Here is a 24,235-nt window from a genome sequence, read left to right on the forward strand (position 1 = left end):
TGTCTTCCTCTGAACCCCCAAGGCAGTATGGCTACACCACTCTGATGACTCATGTTTCAGATACTATTTCACATTCATCAAATAGGTAATAAACAATATAATAAAATTATTCCAAAAAGTCAGTATGAAGTTTAACAAAGCAAAAAAAAATAAGCTTCTGCCTCCACACCCCAGCACCCACAATCCTCCTGCCCAGGCTGTGTATACTGTTTGACATCTAGCCTTTAAGACATTAAACGTGTAATAATAATAATATAAGTAATAATTAGGTGTGTTCACATATATTAGCTTATTTAATTACTGAACTGTTATGTGCTTTCATTTTGGTTACTTTATGCAACTCTGTCTCTTTAAAAACCACCATATCCCAGACTGCAACAAATAAAACATTCAGATTATCTCCTTTACCAAGAAAATCTGGACTGCCTGAGCTAGTACAGCAAATGAAGTCAGATGAACAGGACTCCAAAGATCAGGCAATAGTTAGAATGAAAGAGCAACATTTTACGTTTTAAATTTTTTTTGTTTTCAATGTGTAATGTTATCAAAGAACTCAAAAGCCCATGAGTGCCAATATTCCAAATCAAAATATCTAGGCAAATTTAAAGAAAGCATTTAAGTTCTTGTAACAAGATTAATAAACGTGAAAAAAAGCCAAATGGAGAGTGAATGGAGTACTCCTAACACTACTGTAGAACACTCCGTCCTAGACAAGCCCACCTCGACGGCCACTCTAAGTCAAGCAGATAAATCACATTTCTCTGGCCCTTGATCATCTCTGTCTTCAGTTTCTCTACAGGCTATCTAGCCTATAAGGACAGATGATTTTAAGAACCAAAAGCCTGGGAAACAGGAGTTACATCTGTTATATGGGCTCAAAGATAAGGGGGCAAAGCAATTTGACACGCATTTACCGAATGCCAACTATGTGCAAAGCTGGGCACAAGGCTTTGTTAGAGACACAAAAATGATAGAAGGTCTCCAGGTGCTTACCAACTGGTTGTGGCAAATGACTCTGAGACTTCTAGATCAATACAGATTGATTAACTGAAGACAAAGGAGAAACCATAGTGTCACTCCTACAATCTGGTTCTTCTTCATGTATGGCCAATGCCAACTGTACTCAGCTGCTATTGTCTCTTGACTTCCAGATCCCAAACTCAGCTTCCCAGATGACAGTGGCCACTGGGTTCAACCTCACCTCACAGCTCTGGCTTGGGTGCCACCAGCATTACACAGACAGTCTAGAGCATGGCAAAGTGTGAAAAGACTTCCTCAGAGGCACAGAGCTCCCTGAGAACCATCCATCCACCTGCCAGCCCCACTTCCTCCTACAAGACTGCACACTTCTCTGCACTTAGTTACAACCTCTAGGCTTCTGGGGGTACTCCTGGACTTCATTCCTTACAGACTACCCACTTTTAGCTCCACCCACCCCTTCTGGCACTGTCTGAACAGAGACAGAAGGCAACTTTCATTGACTGCCTGGAACCCTGTACTGAGAAAGATGCTGAGACCACATCAGACTCAGCAGGGAAAAGGCACTGTGGTATCGCTGAGGTGGGAAAAGATTTATGTTATGTATTTGCCATCTGGTTTTAGGATCTTTATCAATACAGGTCCTTACCTTCCTTGACTCCAGAGACCTAATTCTCTCCTGCACTAAGAGTAATATCCTAGACCTCTTAGACCTCTTCATCATCAAATACTTACCAACTTCCACCTTGGTACTTCTTCATTCTCGGCACAGGCATTTTTCTCACTCTTCCACCTCACCTATCCTCTACTCCATCCTTATAAGGGCCTTTAGTCAAGAAACCTTCTACCTTACCCAGTATAGTCTCTTCCTCTTTTTACTGAACTCCTTCCTCCTCTAGATTCTGTGGTCAACAGTTAAACGTGTTTTCTCATACTTTCCAGATTTAATCACCAACTCTGGATCACTACCATCATGTATATTCTCTATGTAAGCCTAGCATGCTTGAGGAAGATAAAGAAGTACTAACCCAAGTGTCTTAGTCCATTTGGACTGTTATAACAAAATACCATAAACTGGGTAGCTTACAAACAACAGAAATTGATTTCTCACAGTTCTGGAGGCTGGAAGCCCAAGATCAAGGTGCCAGCTGATTCAGTGTCTGCTAGGACAAGCTTCCTGGTTCAGAGAAGGCCATCTTTCTGCTGTAACCTCATGTGGAGGAAGGGGCTAGTGAGCTCTCTAGGTTCTTTTTTATAAGAGCACTAATCCCATTCATGAGGGCCCCACTCTCATGACCTGAGGGCCTCCCAAAGGCCCTACTTCCAAATACCATCACTTTAGAGGTTAGGAGTCCAACATATGAATTTTGGGTAGACACAAACATTCAGACCATAGCACCAGTCAAACACATTTCCATGTTGCTCAACTTCTATCATATCTTTAACTCTGACATTTCTTCTTTTATTCATTCAATGGATCCAAACACAATCCCCAGAACAATTTTTCCACAGTGTCTTTCCTCTCCCCAGATACCTACTCCACTGTCTCTTTCTGCGTACAGTAGGGAGCATTTTGTGCACTGCTCTATATACACTATACTTGGCTTTACTTCAACACTACACTAACCAATGTCCTGTAAGAGTGCTGTGAGCACAGTGGTTAGGACCACAGGTGCTGGAGCATATTGGCCTAACTTTAAATAGCAATTTTGCCCCTACTGGCTGTGTGACAATGGGCAAATTACCTACCCTCAGCCTCAACTTTGTTATCTTCAAAATGGGGCTACAATAACAGCACTACCTTATTGTACTGTTGTGAGGAAGAAAAGAGCAGCTCTCAGAATGATGCCTGATACATCATAAGTGTTCAACAGATGTTTCTTATTTTAGTCCTGGTCTCAAAAAAAGAAAACTTCTTGCCTCCTTGTTAAATTAACCCTTCCACCTCTACTCTGTACCTAATTCCTTCCCATTTCTTCAGAATCTCTCTCTCTATAACATCTTAAAATTATCCCTCTACTAATTTCTTTTCCTCCTGTCTTCCAATATCCTAAGGTTTACTGTGTCTACCAAAAAATTATTCATTTGATCCTACCTCTCCTATAGCTTAATCTTCTTTCAGATTCCAAATTCTTACAATGCTTCTACTTCCTGTTCTACACAATCTGGCCTCTGATTATTGCTCTGACCTCGTCTCACATCCCTTCTCTCCCTCCAGCCACAATCCTCATATATTTGTTGAACAAGCCAAGCACAGTCTAGCCTCAAGGCCTCTGAAGTTGGTATATCCTCCATTTGGAACTTCTCTCCCCAGTTCTGTTGACTTACTCGTCTCCTTCAGTTGTTCACCTCAGAGGTGCCATCCTCAGTGAGGCCATCGTATTCCACCTTACTCCCTCTCTATCTTACTACCTGCTTCAGTTCTTTCAAAGGACTCTTTCCTCCTTGAGGCCAGGATGTCTAGATACCCTTCTCACCCCCATATACCCAGGTCCCCAAACATCTGTGGATGTATGTACAAAGGACCACAATAGAACCTGTGGAGATACCAAATCAATCAGACACAGATCCTGTCAACAGAGTTTCAGCCCAATTAGAGGCCCTCTTTTTTTCACAAGTCCCACCTTCCTCTTTTGCCACAGTCACCCTCATTACCTCACATCATGATGACTGGCAGAGCCTTCTAATTGGTTTCCATCCCCTCAACTCTTTCCATCTACCAATCCATCCATGTACCATTAGGGCCTGAGGGGACCCAATAAATAGCATCCCTTTTCTTCACCCAAGTTTTAAACCAACTGAGACTGACAGAAGTAGTCAGACACATGGGGATCAAAACATCAGCCAGCTGGAGGACACAGCTTAGGTGTATAGCAACAAATGGAAGCCCAGGATTATACAGATTTACCTCCAGGTCACAAGCAGCACTGGGTCACCACGGGCTCCCCTCCTGGGGACTGCCCATGAAAGGCTGCTCGGTGGAGGGGCAGGTCTGGAGAGCAGACCAGAATTAGTGCCTCCTGTGAGAGGCTGAGTTACACTCGCCTGGCACCTCTCCCAAACCTGCCATAAGTCACTGCTCCCAGGGTGGAGTGTGCAGAGGGGCAGGCAGGCCAAGAGCATTATTCTAATGGCGTCCTTCTCATGGACACAGATGCTGCAGGGAAGGAGGTTCCCTGCTACCTCCCCCACTACCTGTCCCCTCGGCCAACTTCCAGACTTCTTGTGAAATATCCTTTCAATCTTGACTTGCAAGAAATTTTCAAGGGCTTCTTGCCAAACATATCACATTAATTCTATTTGTCTGGCTTTGAAAGTCCTGTATAACCTCAGCCCATTACTCTCTATAATGCAGCCCTGTTCCAGCTTAGCCTCCTGGCCATCCCACACACAGGCTGTCTTCATCTCCATCTTGGCTTTGCTCCATCCTCAAAGCTTAGCTGAAACATCTCTTCCTCAAGGAAGACTTCTCTGACATTCTATTTATTTTATTTTATTTTTTTGAGGAAGATTAGCCCTAAGCTAACATCTGTCACCAATCCTCCTCTTTTTGCTGAGGAAGACTGGCCCTGAGCTAATATCCGTACCCATCTTCCCCTACTTTATATGTGGGACACCTGCCACAGCATGGCTTGAGAAGCAATGCGTAGATCCGCAGCCGGGATCTGAACCAGCGAGCCCTGGGCTGCAAAAGCAGAACCCATGAACTTAACCGCTGAGCCACCATGGTGGCCCCTTCTCTGACATTCTAGATCACAACCATCTCTTTTGTTTACATTCCTGGTTAACAAACATAGTTTTCCAAGTCCATTTGTTTCATGCTATAGTATTCAACTGTGTTTAAGCCAAAAACTAGGAGGAAAAAATTAACTAATTTAAGGTCTTTCTTCTCCTCATTAGAGGCACATGAGAGAAGTAAAATTAACAGGATCTACATTAATCGTAACACAAAAGTCCACAGCAAAGAACATGAAGAGAATGATGCTATAGGAACCAAAGCGGGGCTGTGTCTTGTACATTTTAAATATGGTCCACAACCCTCATGCAGTGCTGGCCACTGTAGTGCTCACAGATACTTGTTAACAAACTTATTCTGGTAGAAATGAACTAGGCTCAAGTGATATCTTTTCTGTGAGCTACTTTGGAGATCTTTCTTTATGGGTGAAAGACAATATCCCATTGGTTTTCCCTTCATAAACCTAACAGAAAGACATATTATCTATGTAAGCTTTAATAGAAATAGACCTGTAACATATCTAGTTACCTATTGGCCAGACACATGAACTTAGGGATCTTTTCCATCTAAGTTCTTTGCTATGGGCAAAGACCTGGTCAATTTCACTTCTCAAGTGTGAGCCAGACTAGGAGATTATAGACCCAACTTCTTAAACGCAGAAGGTTTCTGCCCTCTGTGACAAGGGTAATCTCCAGTCTTTACAGAACTTTTTGACCCAAAAAACAATTCCAAACATCAGCTTTCAAACTATACTCATTCTATGCCATGGTGAGCTTTTCATTCTGTTTCTCTGATCTATAGGAATTAAAGAATTTCCCAGACTAGGGCCACCAGATTTTAAGATAAATGGCATTCCATGGCCATATCTTTGGATAACACAAAATCATAGAAACTTAGAACCAAAAGGAATTAGAAATCTCTTTCCCCTAGCCCCATCTGGGGTAGAATCTGTTGGTGGCCTGTCCCGCTGGCTAGTTCTTCCCCTTCTCTCCAACAGAACCTAATTTTGCTCAGGCATGGTGGCATATGCTCAGGGAAGATGGGCTCTCCTTGGTCCCACGGAAAGAATCATGATCTGTTTAACCCAATCAGAATGACACCGTTTTTCTTTGCCAGAGATTTTCCTTTCAGGCTGGGCATGCAACCCAGTTCTGGCTACTGAGGGGGTACTATTGGGGGCCTCTGGGAAAAGACTCAGAAGGGGTTGCCCTCCTTTCCTTTTCTTACTTTGGCTGTTGATATATGAGAAAATGGTCCTTGGGGCTGCTGTAGCATCAATGAGAGGACAGAACAGACATCACCAATATACTGAGAATAACAGGGCAAAAAGATGGAAAGTGCCCGGATCCTTGATGACTCTGGGACCACCTACCTCCGGACTTCTCACATGTTTATTGCATACAGTGCTTGATATTCACTAAGCATTCAATAGCTATCTGTTAGAGAGATGAAAAAAGTAAGATGATAAATGGCCTTACTATTTATGCTACTTTCAGTTGAGTATTCTATTACTTGCTTCTGAAAAAATTCTAACTGATTTAACAGATTTGGACAGAGGTTCTAGGAAACAAAATGACCTAGCCAAAGTTATACCACAAAGTGTGCAAGCTGAGAGTGGAACTCCAACCTCCAGACTTTCCATCTAGATCACACTGTTTCATTCACGGTGAAGAGAATGGGACCTAACTTCCTCAGGCCTGAGAGGCACTATTGCAGAGCGGTTCTGCGTGGCCTCCAGGGTGAAGCCTGCCTTGGATGTCAGCCACACCACATACTGGCTATGTGCTCTATGGCTCAGTTTCCTCATTTGTAAAATCAGAACAATATCATCTATCATATTAAACTATTGTGAACATTAAATAAGATAATGGATGAACACTTCTTAGCAAAGGGCTAAGAGTAAAGTTAACTCCCATTAAATAATAGCTCTTATTGACAGTATTAATAATAACAAACGTCATTCAACTTGAGTCAAGCTATAAGTAAGGAAAAAGGAAAGAGAGGGGATTTCCATTTTGGGGAAAAAAACCCCACCAAAACTGTACTGTCCTGATTTTCCAAGCACCAAGAGATACACCTTGCATAAGCTCATATTTGGTACAATACAAAGTTTTCTATAATATGGTTCATATCATCAAAGAACTTCCAATCTAGTGTGGGAGATGGATGTACATGCAACTATCTACAATATGCAGCAGCATAAAATGAGCTGTGTAAATAAAGTGAAAGAAAAAAAGAATTTTAATGAGAAAAATATGGAAAGGTCTTAGGGAGGATGTGGCATTTGAACTTGTCCTTGAAATATAAGGGAGGATTCTGAAAAGTTAAAAGGACAGGGAGGGTATTCTGGATGAAGACACAGTGTGAGCAAAGGTCCAGAAGCCTAGAAGCACAGGGCATATTCACAAATGGCATACAGATGGGGCAAGGAAAGGTGGGGGTGGTAGGGTTAGGAACATTCTGGATGCTTTATAAAATTTACACTTGCTTTTGTGAAGAAAGGGGAATCATGAGTGACGTCAGCAGCATAGCGGAGTGAGCTTTCCTGGTAACGTCTCCCCTCCACCATAAAACGAAAAAGACATTCATACTCCAACAGAGGACATCCAAACACAACACAAAAGACGTGTGAGAGACTCACACAGCCATACGATGGAGGGTGGAGAGACAGGAGTCCCCCTTGGAGGAGGTGGAACTAGGTGAAGGGAAACTTCACTCCCTCCTCAAAAGACTGGGACCTGGGACCGTGGGCGGCCTCAGAGAGGGAAGGAATGGGGGGAGGGGACGTTCGTTCATGGGAACATAAAAGATCCCCAAGGGCCCTCATAGCCTTGGGGAAAGCCCCTACCAAGGTGAAAGCTAACGGGGGTGATCTTATCAGGCCAACATCTGGGGAGAGCAGATAGCGAGGGCAGAATGAGAAAATTCTGAGAGCATGCAGGAGAAAGTGCCCCTCCCCCCCCACCCACCCAGTGCCCACTCCACCACCTGGGATCTTGGCAGAACACAGAGGGCTCAGAATATGCAGCTCTTGACCCCCACCCAGTAGTGATAGGTGGTAACAGCAACCAAATAACAACTTGATGCACAAAAACAGAGCCACGCCCAGTAGCAGTACCAACAATTGTATTAAACCTTCATACCAGAGAGAAAATGACAAGTACCCAGAAATCAGTCCTGAGGACACAGAAATATGACATCTAAATGACAGAGAATTCAAAATAGCTATCATCAAAAATCTGACAAGTTAAAAGAGAAAGTAGAAACACAATTCAACAAGTTCAGGACCTACTGAACACGCATCACAAAAGAGATTGAAACTATAAAGAAGAATCAATCAGAAATATTGGAGATGAAAGACACAATCAATGAGATAAAACAAAATATGGATTCCCTGAACACTTGAGCAGACATCTTAGAGGAGCGAATCAGCATAATCAAAGACAGATATGTTTAAATGCTCCAGATAGAAGAGGAGAGAGAACTAAGGCTAAAAAAAATGAAGAAAGTCTCTGAGAAATATCCAACTCAATAAGGAAATGCAACATAAGAATTGCAGGTATTCAAGAAGGTGAAGAGAAGGAGAATGGAGCAGAAAGCTTGGTCAAAGAAATAGCAGACGTCCCAAACCTAGGGAAAGAGATGGAAATCCTTGCAGAAAAGGCTGCCAGATCTCCTACATATGTCAACGTAAAAAGACCTACTGTAAGGCATATAGTAGTGAAACTGGCAAAAGTGAATGACAAAGAAAAAATACTAAAGGCAGCAAGGCAGAAGAAAATAACCTACAAAGGGACCCCTATCAGGCTTTCAGCGGATTTCTCTGCAGAAACCTTAGAGGCTAGAAGAGAATGGAATGACATATTCAAATCTTTGAGGTACAAAAAGTTTCAGCCAAGAATACTCTACCCAGTGAAAATATCCTTCAGGTATGATGGAGAAATAAAAACTTTCCCAGATAAACAAAAGCTAAGGGAATTCATAGCCACGAGACCCCCTCCCCCCAACAAAAAATCCTCAAGAAGGCCCCCATCCCTGAAAAAGGGGGAGAAAGGGGTTACAATGCATTGAGTAATGAGAGAAGTAGACAAAATCAGAAAATTGTAGCTATACATCAGAACAGGTGAGCAAATACTCAAGAATAGCATTAAAGATAAAGGGAAGGAAAACACCAAAAACAAAGATAACCTTGTCATTTTAATCACGAACTCAAAACACAAGATGGAATAAGACATGAGAAAAATAACTTATGAGGGGAAGAGGAAAGGGACTGAATTGGTTTAGTCTAAGGAAATAAGAGGCTATCAGGATATGGACTAGCTTATCTGTGAGATTTTGAATACAAACCTCATGGTAACCACTAAATAAAAAAGCAGAACAGAGACACAAATAATAAATAAGGAGAAAACAAAGAAACACAACATAAAAAACTATATAACTCAATTGGTAGACCAAAATACACAGGACAAGAAACAAAGGAAATGCAGGAGAACCGGAAAATGAGCGATAAAGTGGCAGCATTAAGCCCTCATATATGGATAATCACCCTAAATGTAAATGGTTGAATTCTCCAAAAAAAGACACAGAGTGTTGAGATGGTTTAAAGAAGAAGACCCAACAATATGCTGCCTCCAGGAAACACATCTCAGCTCCAATGACAAACACAGGCTCAGAGTGAAGGGATGGAAAACAATCCTCCAAGCTAACGGCAAACAAAAGAAAGCAGATGTTGCAATACTTATATCAGATAAAGTAGCCTTCAAGACAAGACAGGTAAAGAGAGACAAAAAGGGGCAGTATATAATAATCAAAGGGACATTCCATCAAGAAGAAATAACACTTATAAATATCTATGCACCCAACACAGGAGCACCAAAGTACGTAAAGCAACTATTAACAAACCTAAAAGGAGATATTAACAACACAACAATAGTAGAGGACCTCAACATTCCACTCACATCAAGGGATAGATCATCTAGACAGAAAAATCAACTAGGAAACAGTGGAATTCAATGAAAGGCTAGACCACTTGGACTTAATAGACATATATAGAACACTCTATCCAAAAACAGCAGAAAACATTCTTCTCACATGCGCTCAGAACATTCTGAAGGATAGACCATATGTTGGAAAACAAGGCAAGTCTCAATAAATTTAAGAAGACTGAAATAATAACAAGGATCTTTTCTGATCATAATTACAAGAAAAGAGTTGAGAAAGGGACAAAGATGTGGAGACTAAACAACATGCTACTGAAAGGCCAATGGATCACTGAAGAAATTAAAGGAGAAATAAAAAAATATCTGGAGACAAATGAAAAAGAAAACCAACCATAGCAACTCATATGGGATGCAACAAAAGCTGTATTAAGAGGGAAATTCATCGCAATACAGGCTCACCTTAACAAACAAGCAACAAATAACAAATAAGCAATCTCAAACTACACCTAACCAAATTAGAAAAAGAAGAACAAACAAAGCCCAAAGTCAGCAGAAGGAGGGAAATAATAAAAATCAGACCAGAAATAAATGCTATTGAAACAAAAAAGGCAGTAGAAAGGATCAATGAAACAAAGAGCTGATTCTTTGAGAAGATAAACAAAACTGACAAACCCCTAGCCAGACTTACAAAGAAAAAAAGAGAGAAAGCTCAGATAAATAAAATTAGAAATGAAAGAGGAGAAACAACAATGGCTACCACAGAAATATAACAGATTGTAAGAGAATACTATGAAAAGCTATATGCCAACAAAATGGACAATCTAGAGGAAATGGATAAATTCTTAGACTCTTACAACCTCCCGAAGCTGAATCAAGAAGAAATAGATAATCTGAATAGACCAATCACAAGTAAAGAGATTGAAACAGTAATCAAAAGCCTCCCAAAGAATAAAAGCTCAGGACCAGATGGCTTCCCTGGGGAATTCTACCAAACTTTCAGAGAGGATTTAATACCTATCCTTCTCAAGCTAGTCCAAAAAATTAGGGAAGATGGAACACTTCCTAACACATTCTACGAGGCCAAAATCACTCTGACACCAAAGCCTGACAAGGACAACACGAAAAAGGAAAACTATGGGCCAGTATCACTGATGAACATAAATGCAAAAATCCTCAACAAAATATTGGCAACCCAAATACAGCCTCACCTTCCTATACTATGTGTACACAATTCTACGTAGAAGTGTGTGTATATAACTATTTTTCAAATTGACAACATATCTAGTGTCCACATATTCATATGACTTTTTATGTTCTTTCCTTGGTACATGTTTATATTTGGATTGTAATTCTATGATGCTAGGACCCTGGTGTTCTTTATTCTCTGGGAAATTCCCCAGTGCCTATGGCTGTACCATTACTCAGTGAACAAGAACTGGATGACAGTGATACAAAGGAGTAAACAGCTGAGTATAGATACTGGTCAAGAGCACGTCTGTATAGAACTAGTGCTGGAAGTAGAACTCAGTCATTCTGGTGGTGGGATCAGCCTTCCCTCACCTCACCACATCTGCCCAGGGCATGGCAGACACTGGGATGGCAGTAAGGAATGGAGCTGACCCTGAGGAAGCTTTGGTCTCCACCACCTACCTTGAGACTCTTTAGAAACAACTGCCTCGGGGCTGGCCCCATGGCATAGCAGTTAAGTTCGTGCGCTCCGCTAAGGCGGCCCAGCGTTCCCTGGTTCGGATCCTGGGCGCAGACCCACATACCACTCATCAACCCATGCTGTGGCAGCATCCCATATAGAAGAGCTAGAATGACTTGCAACTAGGATATACTGGAGCTTTGGGGAGAGGAAAAAAAAAAAAAGAGGAAGATTAGCAACAGACGTTAGCTCAGGGCCAATCTTCCTCACAAAAAAAAAAAAGAAAGAAACAACTGCCTCTGTTGCCATCTTACCTTAGATCCTTTCTTTCCTAACAGTTTATGAGCTAATCTCTTTGGCATTCCTACCCAATCCTCAGTAATGCAGATGTATTAACTAGGTTGGATTCAAGCCACATCCCATTCACCCAGTAGGACCCACTGGCAGTACTCTTCATCCACTTAGCACAGGCAACATCCCATCCTAAGAGTCTGTCCTAGGCCTGTCTCTGCCTGGGCAATGCAATCTCTAGAATGTGTTCACAGGCTTTGAAGAAAGACTGAAACAGGCAGCCAAAGGTGGGGCAAGAAGTGAGCCCTCTTTCCATGGTCACACCCATGCAGGCTGGTTTACTCAAGCTCTCTGCACAGCTAACATTCAAGAATGTGAAAGGCATGGGGCCGGCCCCATGGCCGAGTGATTAAGTTCACATGCTCCACTTTGGCGGCCCAGGGTTTCACTGGTTCAGATCCTGAGCGCAGACATGGCACCGCTCATCAGGCCATGCTGAGGCAGCGTCCCACATAGCACAACCAGAAGGACCTACAACTAGAATATACAACTATGTACTGGGGGGCTTTGGGAAGAAGAAAAAAAGGAAAAAAAAGGAAGATTGGCAACAGATGTTAGCTCAGGTGCCAATCTTTAAAAAAAATAAAATAAAACTAAAAGAATGTGAAAGGCAAAGTGAATCTCCCTTTTGCAGATTTCCCAGTCCCCTGAAGAGCCGTGACACCTCTGCACTATCCACATACTCTAGTGAGTGTTAAATGCAGGAGATGACCCTCGTTTAGGTAGACTGCTTTGGTGTGTCTCAGCTTTTCCTCACCACTCATCTCTTGAGGGATTAATTTTAGTTTGATGAACATTATCCAGGTCTTTCTCTTCCACACTACTTCCCATCTCTACCCCCAGAGAGACGGAGGGCCAGAAAGGCTTTTCAAGTGGAGGGTTCTGGAGACCGAAGACTACTGGCTTCCAAAGTAAGGATACAGCCAAACTTGGTGGTCAAGAGCATGGACTCTGGAGGAAAACTGCCTGGGTTCAAATCGAGGTGCCACTCATTACTGGCCGTGGGACTAAAAGCAAGTTATGCCTCAGTTTCATCATCTTTAGGATGGGGTCAATAAAGATACCTGTATCACAGGAGTGTTATATGAGTTAAATAAGCTGCTACCTGTAAAGCAGTCAGTGTACAAAGCCAGTGTCAGCTGCTGCTGCTGCCATGTGCTCCTTTTCTTTCCACCTGGGCGCTCAACCTGGGACAAACACACCGAGTGCTCAGATGTTAGCTTTGCCGTAATAAGTAGGTTGTTAATCTGTTTGACGCATTCTGCTCTCATACATCCCAAGAACCTAGGAAAAAGGGATCCTCAAATCCTACACAATGATCTCCTGTAAAGAAACACCACCAGGGAACAGAGAAAGTTGAGGAACAATGCAAAACCATCTCCAACAACTGCCAACTTGAGCAAGGCTAAAGGGTAAACACAACGATCTCACCAGGCTTTGTGCTCATCAAACCGCAGTCATATTCCTCTATGATGGGGAATCCTAACTGTGCCTCTGCAACCCAGGGATCTGAGATGGTATCGGATACTCCTCCTGGGCCAGAGCAACATTCTTCCAACACTAGGGGCCACATTATAAACCACAACCATTTGATTTTCTCTTATCACAAGGATAGTGCAAATCTTCATTTTCCACTGCTGCTACAGAGCTTCACAGAGAAGATGTGCAAGGTATGAAATGCTCGATGATGGTGCAAGACCTGCAGAAAAGAGGGTGGAGTTGTTCTTTCTCCCAAAAGACACAAACCAGCTAAGAAAGTTAATGTTTTTAATTTGTCAGCTTGATTCTTCTCAGAATTACATTCACTCCACATTTAAAACCATTTTTGGAGCACATGCTATGTTCAGAGCACTGTTACGTACTGAGGATAAAACAGCGTGTAACAAACCCTCCCTCCGTTGGGGACTACAGACTCTGGTTGGAAGACAGTAAGCAGAGAGCACAAACCAGTGTGAGAGAGGGGATGAACAGCCTATTTCCCACCACAAACTGGCGAACAGCTATGAGAAAGTACACTGCATGAAGGGCAACTCAAGAAATATTTACTAGGGGCCGCTCCATGGCCGAGTGGTTAAGTTCGCGCGCTCCGCTGCAGCGGCCCAGGGTTCGGATCCTGGGCACGGACATGGCACTGCTCGTCAGGCCACGTTGAGGCAGCGTCCCACATCCCACAACTAGAAGGACCTGCAACTAAAGATATACAACTGTGTACAGGGGGGGTTTGGGGAGATAAAGCAGAAAAAGAAAAAAAAAAGAAAAGATTGGCAACACTTGTTAGCCCAGGTGCCAATCTTTAAAAAAAAAAAAAGAAACATTTACTGTGAGGCCATTTTATGGAAGAGACTATGTCAGGGAAACCAGGAGTGACTGGTAGTGTCCCTGACTCTCACTGATGAGTTTCAAATTCAACTAGCAATAGTAAAACTAGTATTATTAAACATTTAAAACATTTATTAAGTGTTTACTATGTGCCAAACATGGTTCTAAGAAGGACTTTAGATGTTTTAACCTATTTAACACTCACAAGATATTGAGGTAAGCACTATTATTATCCCACATTTTACGGCAAAAAGAAAAAAAAAAGGCGGCACAAAGAGATTAAGAAACTTGCCCTATGTTACACAGCTACTAAGTACTAGAACAAAGACGAAACTCTAACAGTCCAGGTTTAGAATCAGTGTTTTTAACCAATATGCTACCTTGTTTGATGAGAAGGCCTTCTTCAGACAGGCCTGCTCGCTATCTCCCCACTGCCCACATTGAGCCAGAATTTGACTCACTTTATAACCAAAGCAGCATTTATCTTCCATAAGGCTTAAAAGCCCAGGTATTCATTGCCAAATGAGGCAGAAGACACAGAAGCCCTACCTATTGAAGAAGACCCTTGGGCTTGTTATGGGTGGAAAGAGAGGGCATGAAGCGGGCAGAAGAAGAGGAAGTGGCAGATAAGAAAGAGAAGCACCACTCCTGGTAAGTCTTTAAACTACTCAAGGTAAGCTCAGAAAAGGACCCAGAAACAAAAAAAAAAATCAACTGGAGAAAATGTGAGACCATGCAGTAATCAAGCTCATAAGTCAGAGAGTGACAGAGCCAGATGCAACACCAAGCTGACCTCCTCAAAGGAAACCAACTGGACTAAACTGTACTCCTTCTGAGGAGCCCCCAGCCTCTCATTAATCCTTGTGAACTTTTAGAACAGCAGGAGGAGATGTGAGGATGATGGGTCACTTCTGGACACTACGAATTTTAAGTGCCTGTGGGACACTCCAGCAGACATGTTCACCAGGCAGTCGCATATGTGAGTCTGAGGCTCAAGGAGGAGTTCTGGCCTGACCCCACATCTCCAGCTCCCACCATCCCACACTGCCTTCCCTTTGCTCCTGGCATGTTCCTTCAGGAGAAACAATACCCCTTCTTCACTCTGGATCACTAATTTCAAAGGTTTTAAAGTAAACTTTAGTCAAAGGTCTGGGCTGATTTTGACTAGTATGCACCTGGGTGTTGGCACATCCCCACCAAAGCCTTGTGAGAATTACAGTCAACAAAGTGGGTGACCAGCCACATATCTAAAACTCCTCTCCACCCCAGCCCGAGAATGGGTGACCAGTGGCCCTTCACCTGGTGAACAATAAAAACATGATTTATCTTGCCTGCCCGCCAGAGCAAGCCAGAAAGAAAACGTGTCAGCAACTTGGCACACCATTTGCCTGACTTTGCTAATTCCTACTGGGATGTGTATCCCATGGATGACTAAAAGGCAGCCTGGTGATATTATATCAATACCTGCAAAGGCCACTTGTTACAGGTTACTTTTCAAAATACCATTCAGTCCTTATATTTCAACATCATTTAATATTCAACTTTTTTTAAAATTGAGAATTAAAAAATAATAGTCATGATCTGTCATACACTGAAGAGAGAACCTAACCAAGCCCTGATCCTTGCATTTATAATCTGAACAAGACAGAAAAATAAAACTGGAAATACACACCCTCTTAACTTCGGTTATGCCAGGGATTCAGACTGGTTATGATACTTTAGTGATAAAAATCTATGTGAACTCCAAGAAACCAAAAAAACAACTGAGATTATTTGCTCATCAACGAGTACACCTGTTTATACAGGAGCTCAAGGCGAAGCTCTCATTCTGCCAGGCTCCGGGGGTCACAGGGCTAATAGCTAATGTCCTCTAACAGCTAATCTGTGAGCTATTATAATCAGTGCTTTATAACATCCTTTTCTTCTCACTCCCACGGTCACCACCCTTGACTAGATGTTACAGAGGACGGGTGAAAGTCTCGGAGAAAAGACAAGAAATTACAAGTCATGAATCCGAGTGGGAAAAAAAGTATTTTAAAGGATGGATTTGAACTGGACAGAGAAGTAATGTGGCACCTCATAGACAGGAATACTGTATTCCTTAATGGATATACTAAACTATATCCTTGCTTCAAGTTACACTTAGAAACTAAATTTTATTAATTAAAATGTTAAACGTATCAAAGGAAAACCAAGCAATGATTAGAGATTAAAGTAATACTAAAATAGCAGTTAAGTACATAAAATAGTCTGCTCAGTTAATTGAGGAGAAGCCATCTAAATCAAAGGTTGAATGGGGTGATTGAAGAATCATCAGTAATAGAAATCGACAGCCTGTACAAATGAGGTTATCTTGAAGCAAAATGCTGGGAGAAACAAAAAGATGGTTTGTTATGTCTCATAGAAGAGAAAGTTCCTGTGTGAGTACACGAGTACATATTCATGTGCACATGTGTGTGCATAAAGTATAAAGAAAAAAGAAACTCAAGGCCCTACATCATGAGATCTGAACCAGCCACTCCAACCTTTTCCCTCCACTACTCAACACGGGATCTTCTGCTCTCCTCACAAGGCTCAACTTGCTCTCCTCTGCACCTCTCATCTCCTCACCTTTGTTCACACCGTGATCCTGTCCTGACTGAGTGTCCCTATTATGACTCTCTTTATCTTCATGTCCTTCAAGGTCCAACTCAAGTTCCAAGACCTTCTACAAGCTCTTCCTGACAAGCCCAGCCCAAAGTGTCTTCTCCTTCCTCTATCCTCCTATAGTTGCTGTCACTCGTTGAAAGAAATCTCAATGATGTAGAGTAAAACGGAAGTTCCTTCACAGAAATTTCAAGGGACCCTCTACTTTCCCTCCATACTGGATGCCTTCTTGAGTTTCTGGAGTGGCTGATCCCCTCGCTAAATGAGAAGTTCTTTCCAGGAGGGGTCACCTTCACACATCTTTAAATCCTGCACAGCACAAGGCGAAGCCCCATGTGTGATCCAATGAGCACCCACTGATGTGAATGTGTGTGTCACACACTGTTCAAAGGGAAATACCATACTAATTGTGAAAATATCCTAATTCTAACCTCCAAGATTAGAGAGGGAAAATTAACCACAGTAGTCTTTCACTTAGGACCTCTCACAAAGACAGTAAAGACTGTAGACGCCAGCTAAGCACAGAAGTAAATGGAAGAGGGAGCTTAAGTGAGTGAAGCCAGACATGGCTATCGGAGAGTAAAATCTCACGAGGTAAATGGAGGAGAAACAAAGGAAAATCAACGATTGTTGAGTAGCAGTCAGATATAAAAACATACCAGTATTTCCTTGAGCATCTTCTACCTTATTTGGTGAGGGTGACAGACACGACGGCCTGGTGAAGTAAGGGCCCTGAAGCGATGGCTGCTGCCGCTGCTGCTGCAAAGGTGTGCTTTTGAGGACTACCCTCCAGTCCACCTGGGTAATATCTGACCTTGATCGAGCATGCCCTGGCTTGAAGGTAGAGGTCTCATCCAATAAGTCATTCACAGAACGAGGTCTGTCCCTCCGGCGCTGACAGATGTTGAAAAAATTAAAGGTTGACGCTTCCTTTTGTTCCACCCAGGATAGGTTATCTGGGGTTGTCCCTTTCTGGACCATAAACTGTTCTTTGGCAGGAAAGACATTTTGAACTTTGGTTTCTAACAGCCTGCTCTTACAGGAGTCCCAAATCATGCCCCCCTTGCCCAGGGAGGCAACATTTCTGATAGCACCATTGTCTGTTACATTGCTGAAGACCTCTTGCCCCACCAGTTCAGGGACTTCCTGAATTCCATAAACCTCAGCTTGCTGCACAACCTTTTCTAACTTATTATCGAAAGTACTAAAGAAATCTTCAGTAACTTCCAAAGCTGGGCTGATATCATCCACTTCCAAAGCTTCCATGTCACAGGCTCCAAGAGGCCTAGGCCTCCTAAGCTGGCTCAGGAAAGGGCTTCATGAACATTCAGCCAAGAGAGAGGGGCTTCAGCAATAGAGTTCTGGAAACAACTGGAAGAAACCTTCATTCGACTGCTGGAGCAGACCAAGCACAAGGGTGGTGGATGTTTTCCTGGTCATTAAAAGCATTTGCTAGCTGCTAATGGCCATTAACAAAGGTATAGGGAGACAAATGTTCCTTTGAGACTCTTCTTCACTGAGAACAGGAAAGACAACAGGAAGTGCTTGTCAAAGCAACGCCAAAGCAAGCCTTAATTTCCTGGAAGAAAATAAACAGGACAACATTGGCACATGGTTTGTTGTATTCTATAGTACACGAATCTGCCCCATTACTTCCCCATCTTTACTTCTCTTCTCTGGCAGTCATGCTGAAAGGTGAGCAAGACCTACACAGTAGTTTCACTGTCAACAGTACACATCACTACCCACTTTGTATTAGAACTTACACAAAGCAGGCTGGAACACTTGATAAGGGGAACTAAAGTCAACAGCTTTTACTCACAGAGAAGGCTTTGAGAGCAGTTGTGAAAAGACTGTCCTGACAAATCTCTGTCATGTTGACCTAAAATAGTAAGCAAAAACGACTAGGAATTCTGTGACTGGGGCTATATTGTAATCAGTCTGAAAGTCATATACACATGAGTCCTTTCACAAACCTTGAAAGCTCTGATGAGTTGCTGGACTTGAAGGCGCAAGGGGGGAGCAGAGAGGGAGGCTCTACTGTTTTAGTAAGCCTGAATGTTACTGTGCTTGTGCTTCAGAGCTGTAGATTACATGATACCTAATGACAACTATGGACAGCAGAATTCCTCCAGTCACCTTGGAAAAGGCTTCAGGCTCCAAACTCCCTGAGACTTTGAGGACTGGCCTAGGAGTACAGGCTTAGCCTTGGGGCTGGGCAGAAAGAATCCTGTAAGAGCACTAACTCACCTTTTCTGGGAAACACCAGATCTCCAAGGCCAGGCCAAATTAGAGCAGACCTTGATAGTGATGCTGTCCAAAGCAGTAGACATCAATCATACATGGCTATTTAAACTTAAATTTGTGAAAATCAATAAAGTTCCTCAGTTACACTAGCCAAATTTCATGTGCTCAACAGCCACATATACCTTTGTATCTTTACCAAAAAACAAAACAACTAGGCCAGGGCTTTTTTTTCCCTTTAATTACTTACAAATAGGTAAAGCCAGGCAATTAGCAACACTTACATGTTGCTGCAAAGGTACATAGATGTTCTTTCTTTGTAAAAACTGCACAAGTTTCATGGTTAATTAAAATCATTTTTGGCACTTAGGTCATTAAGCCATTACATTTAAATCAACAGTACCAATCTACATTGCTTAATGTATGTAAATAAAACCAGTACATATGGCCCTTATTTTAAATCTATCAAAGTCTGCAGTTCACAGGAACTCTGTGGTTAACCTCTTGTAAAATGATAACGATTATGAGTTTGTCTACTTTTTATATTCTGATATTTATTATGGTAGCACTCACGAAGCAAGGTACAGATTGATTTTTAGAAATAAACATCAGTTATAATATTTTTCTAGCTGCAAATACGGTTGTTTCTTTTTTCTTCTGTGTCTACAGACAGGCCTTGACCCTCCTGAATTATGCAACAGGGTTTTCACTACTTCTGTAATTTGGAAACTGGATTTTTCAGTTTCATCTTGTACACCCAAGACAAGAACAAGAAATACATAATAAATATTAAAACTTTTAGTTCTTTCTTTACTAAAATTTCAAATGAATATAATAAACAAAGTAGAAGTGGAAGAGGCACCAAGATGCAGAGCACTAAATTATTCATCTAAGATTATACCATGAATATTCATTTTCTTAGTGCTAAAAATCAGTCTTTAATCATACTCAACAGAGAGTAAATACTTTCAAACAAAATGTCTAGGAACATATACTCTCTGTGCCCCCTGCTTGGATATTTTCAGGCTGGTTGTAAGTCCATAACCACTGAGGGCTAGCACTGCGATCCCACTGCTAGCACTTCTATCCCACAAGTTCTAAAACCATAGGCTATTAGACAAGGAAGGGACCTTTGAGATCATCCTTTAACCCCAGCCTTTCATAGAAAGGGACACTGAGGCCCATAGAGATTACCAGGTCTCATGGACACTTCCATATGCATTGCCTCATTTAATCATTAAAGGGCAGTAAGAATTCAACTTGAGAACTGTTTCAATGCTGTTTAACAAAGGATTCTGGAAACCACCCATCTACCTAACCACTCATCATTTATTAAGGTCACACCAGATATAAGACACGAAAGACGAAACGATGAATAAGACACAGCTCTTACCCTAAGAAGGCTCACAGTCTTTCACGATGAGCCAGGTAAGAAAATAAACCCAAAAACTGCCTTGATAGAGGATGGAAACAGATTTGGTGGGGGAAGGAGAGAGGGGTCAATTGTCAGGGAAGGTGAGGGAGATATTAAGAAATTCTTCAAAAGGAGGTGTTTACCTGGATGGCTAGGAGGAACTTAGGAAGAGTAAATTACTTTCTGGTTAGCAAGCGATTTTCAAGTTTATTATATAAAATGACTTTCCACAGGCAGAGTGGTGAACAAGAGAGTAGAGTCACGTAAAGCAATCTAGTGGATCTAGAATCAGATCTAGGTTCAAAGCCCAATTCCGTCTCACACTAGCTATGTGATTTGGGGCAAGATTTCCCTGACCCACCCCCACTCCACTCCATATCCTCTAGGCTAAATCTGTACTTCCTATTCTAGCAATTTTGATTTTCACTATAAGTGCTTTCTGTTGCCTCTATTTGGAACAAATATAGCTATTCCTGTTGCTTTCAGATATAAGTATGTATTTACCCTTCCTAATCATACTCTAAAAATTCCTACTCTTCACTATGTGATTGAGCACTTTCCTGCTACTCTTGTCTGTTCCTCCACTCAGTCACACAGGCCTGACCGCTGGGCCTGCCCACATGCTGTTCCCATTGCTGAGGGTTACCCTCTCCCCCTTCTTTTGTCCATCTAATACCTAATTATCCTTCAGGTTTCAACCTAACATCAGCTGACAGACCTGTATTCTCTACAGATGGCCACAACACTATCTCCTATCCCATATGCTTTTCTGCAGTGAGAACTTGCTACTCCTCCATCAAGAAGTGAGTTTATTTTTCCACTCCCTTGAATCTTGGCAGAACTTGTGATGTTTTGATCAACAGAGTGTGGCAGAAATAATGCTGTGCCCATCTGAGGTGAGCCATTAACTAGCCTGGCAGCTTCCTCTTCCTATCTCTCAGAGCTCTGAGCCGATATATAGGAAGTCCAGGCTACTCTGTTGAAAGGGATGCCTCAAGTTGGAGCACGGAAGCACCAGACATGGGAGTGAAGAAGCCATCCTGGATGACAGCCCAGGTGAGCTTTCAGCTGATTCCAGCCCAGCCAGTATCTAACTGCAGCTCACAAGAGATCTCAAGTTAGGACTGCGCAGAAGAGCCCAGTGAACCAGAATCATGACAAAAAAAAACTGTTTTCAGATACTCAGTTTGGGAGTAGTTTGTCACACACAATAATCAAGTCTCACCACTTCCTCAGGGAAGCATTCTCTAGTGACCCAGACTAGGTTAAAGTCCTTGTTTAAGTTTCCATGGCACCTGCACTTCTGTAAGTTACACATGTCACATTTGTAATTACCAGTTTCCACATCAATATCCTCTCTTAGGTAGCGACTGTCTATTTTGCTCATCCTTGGACCCCCCCAGAACACAGTTATAGTTCAATAAATATTTGTTGAATAAATGAATGAGGTTTTTTTTTTTTTTTTTTTTTTTGATGAGAAAGATTGTCCCTGAGCTAACATCTGTGCTGATCTTCCTCTCTTTTGCATGTGGGATGCCACCACATCATGGCTTGCAGAGCAGTGTATAGGTCTGTGCCCAGGATCGAAACCTGCAAACCTCGGGCCACCAAAGTGGAGCATGTGAACCTAACCACTACGCCACTGGGCCGGCCCCCATTAATGAATCATTTTTGAGTGGCTATCTTTAGGATCACTTGACATTGTTTTCTTTTTCCACTTTTCCCTTTGTTGTCAGTACCTCTGACTCACAGCCCTCTCACCACATCATGACTATTCTAGCAATAAGTAATAAAGACAGCTGTTGCTTTAACAATGCCAAAAAAAATTACTTGTTAGTGTAACAAATGAATTAAAACACCAATGTGAGTGATCCAGCTCTTTGCCTGTATTTGTAGAGTACAAATTAAATAGCTAAAAACAGTTATTGAGAGTTGTAGTGATTTATTCATTCCATAAATATTTATTGAAGCAGCTACTGTGTTCTAGGCACTGGTGATACAGGAGTAAACAAAACAGATACAAATCCTGCCCTCATGGAACTTCTATTCGAGTGGAGCACTTACCATATGCCAGACACAGCTCTAAATACTGTCAACATCTTACCTCATTTGTAAGGTATGAGTGAGGAGGCTGATGCTCTCCTCCATACCGTACACTGATCCCATCCAACCCATCTCAAATCCCAACTCTCTAGGAAGTCTTTCCTGAAGACTCAGTCTTCTCGTGTACCTCCCTCCCCTGGATGTCTAATGCATCACTAAATGACTCAACTTTGTAAGTTGTCTTTTCTCCCCAGTGCGTCATTCTTAGCTCCTCGATTAGACTCTAAGCTTCTTGAGGGCAAGTCCCATATTCACGTCTGTATCCTCCCACAAAGCCACATACTCAGAGGGAGCTCAATTAATACCCAGGAAGGTCTTCCTGCCTCTTGTCTTTCCTCTCTCTAATGTAGCCTCCATGTCACTTCTCTTAACCCTTCAGAATCTCCTCAGTAGAACAGGGGTCAGCAAACATTTTCTGTATAGGGCCAGATAATGAATAATTTAGGCTTTGTGGGCCATACAATCACTTTTGCGACTACTCAACTCTGCTGGAGTAGGGAAAGCAGCCATAGACAATATGGAAATGAATGGGCATGTCTGTGTTCTGATAAAACTATATTTACAAAATAGCCAGAGAAGAGAAACAAAATGTAGTAAACACATACAATGGAATATTATTCAGACTTAAAAAGTGAGGAAATCCTGTCACATGCTACAACATGGATGTACCTCAAGGACATCATGCTAAGTAAAATAAGCGAATCACAAAAAAAAAATACTGTATGATTCAACGTATATGAGTTATCTAAAGCAGGCAAATTCCTAGAAACAGAGAGTAGGACAGTGGTTACCAGCGGCTGGGGAGAGGGGGAAGGTCACAGAGTTTCAGATTTGCAAGATGAAAAAGTTCTGGAGATCTGTTTCACAGCAGTGTGAATATACTTAACACTACTGGCCTTAAAATGGTTAAGATGGTAAATTTTATGTGTTTTTATCATGATGAAAAACAAACAAACAAACAAAAACAGACAGAGGGCCAGATTCTCCAGCAGCCTGCAGTTTGCCAATTCCTGGCCTAGAAGATCTAGTTCAGCAGATCTAGTTCAGCCCCTAAAGAGAGGAGGCAGAGGTTAGGAGCGACAACTCTGGGGCCCAGAGGAAGGAAGGAATTGCAGCTCCACCAATCACCAGCAATGGGACTTCAGTAAGTTATTTAACCTTTCTAATCTCAGTTTTCTCATTTGCAAAATCAGCAAATTAATAATACCTCTCTCCTAGGACAGTTGAGAGAATTAAATAGGACAACGCACGGCCTGGTTCCAGACACACACTACACGAATAACAGCAGCCTAAAAGCCCTACTGGATCTGCTCTGCTGTCTTTCCTTCATGACCTCACCCTCTCCCCACGCCCCACCCTCCCTTCCATCTGGCCACACTGGCTCAGTGCTGGTTCTCAAATCTGCAGGCATGTTCTCACCTCAGGATTTTTGCATTGGCTGTTCCCCCAGATATCAACATGGCCAACTCTCTCTTTAAGTGATTGTTCACTTCTCAATGAGGCCTACCCTGACCACCCTACTTAAAATTATAACACACATCTCTGCCCTGGACTTCTGAGCCTCTTTACTCTGCTTTTTTTAAAAAAGTAAACCTTAATTTTAGAATAGTTTTAGATTTACAGAATTATTGCAAAGATAATACAGTGAGTTCCCATATACCCCACGCTCAGTTTCCTCCAGGTAATATCTTATATTACTATGGTACATTTGTCATAATTAATGAACCAATACTGATACATTATTATTAACTAAAGTTCATACTTTATTCAGATTTCCTCAATTTATCCCTAATATCCTTTTTCTGTTCCAGGATCCTATCCAGGGTACCACATGACATTTAGTTGTCATCTCTCCT

General features: G+C 42.1%; 1 protein-coding gene across 4 annotated transcripts in view; it reads right to left on the minus strand.

Annotated features, from left to right (window-relative positions):
- Positions 1-24,235, minus strand: part of PLEKHM3 (pleckstrin homology domain containing M3) — a 176,120-nt gene that overhangs the window by 134,182 nt on the left and 17,703 nt on the right. For all 4 annotated transcript variants that reach the window (XM_023622512.2, XM_023622513.2, XM_023622515.2 and 1 more), the window contains exon 2: positions 17,278-18,197. In XM_023622512.2, coding sequence (XP_023478280.1) covers positions 17,278-17,884 — 607 coding nt within the window. In that variant the 5' untranslated portion in view covers positions 17,885-18,197. The remainder of the gene's footprint in view (positions 1-17,277; positions 18,198-24,235) is intronic.

Source organism: Equus caballus, chromosome 18 (genome assembly GCF_041296265.1).
Source record: "Equus caballus isolate H_3958 breed thoroughbred chromosome 18, TB-T2T, whole genome shotgun sequence".
NCBI classification, from domain to species: Eukaryota; Metazoa; Chordata; class Mammalia; order Perissodactyla; family Equidae; genus Equus; species Equus caballus.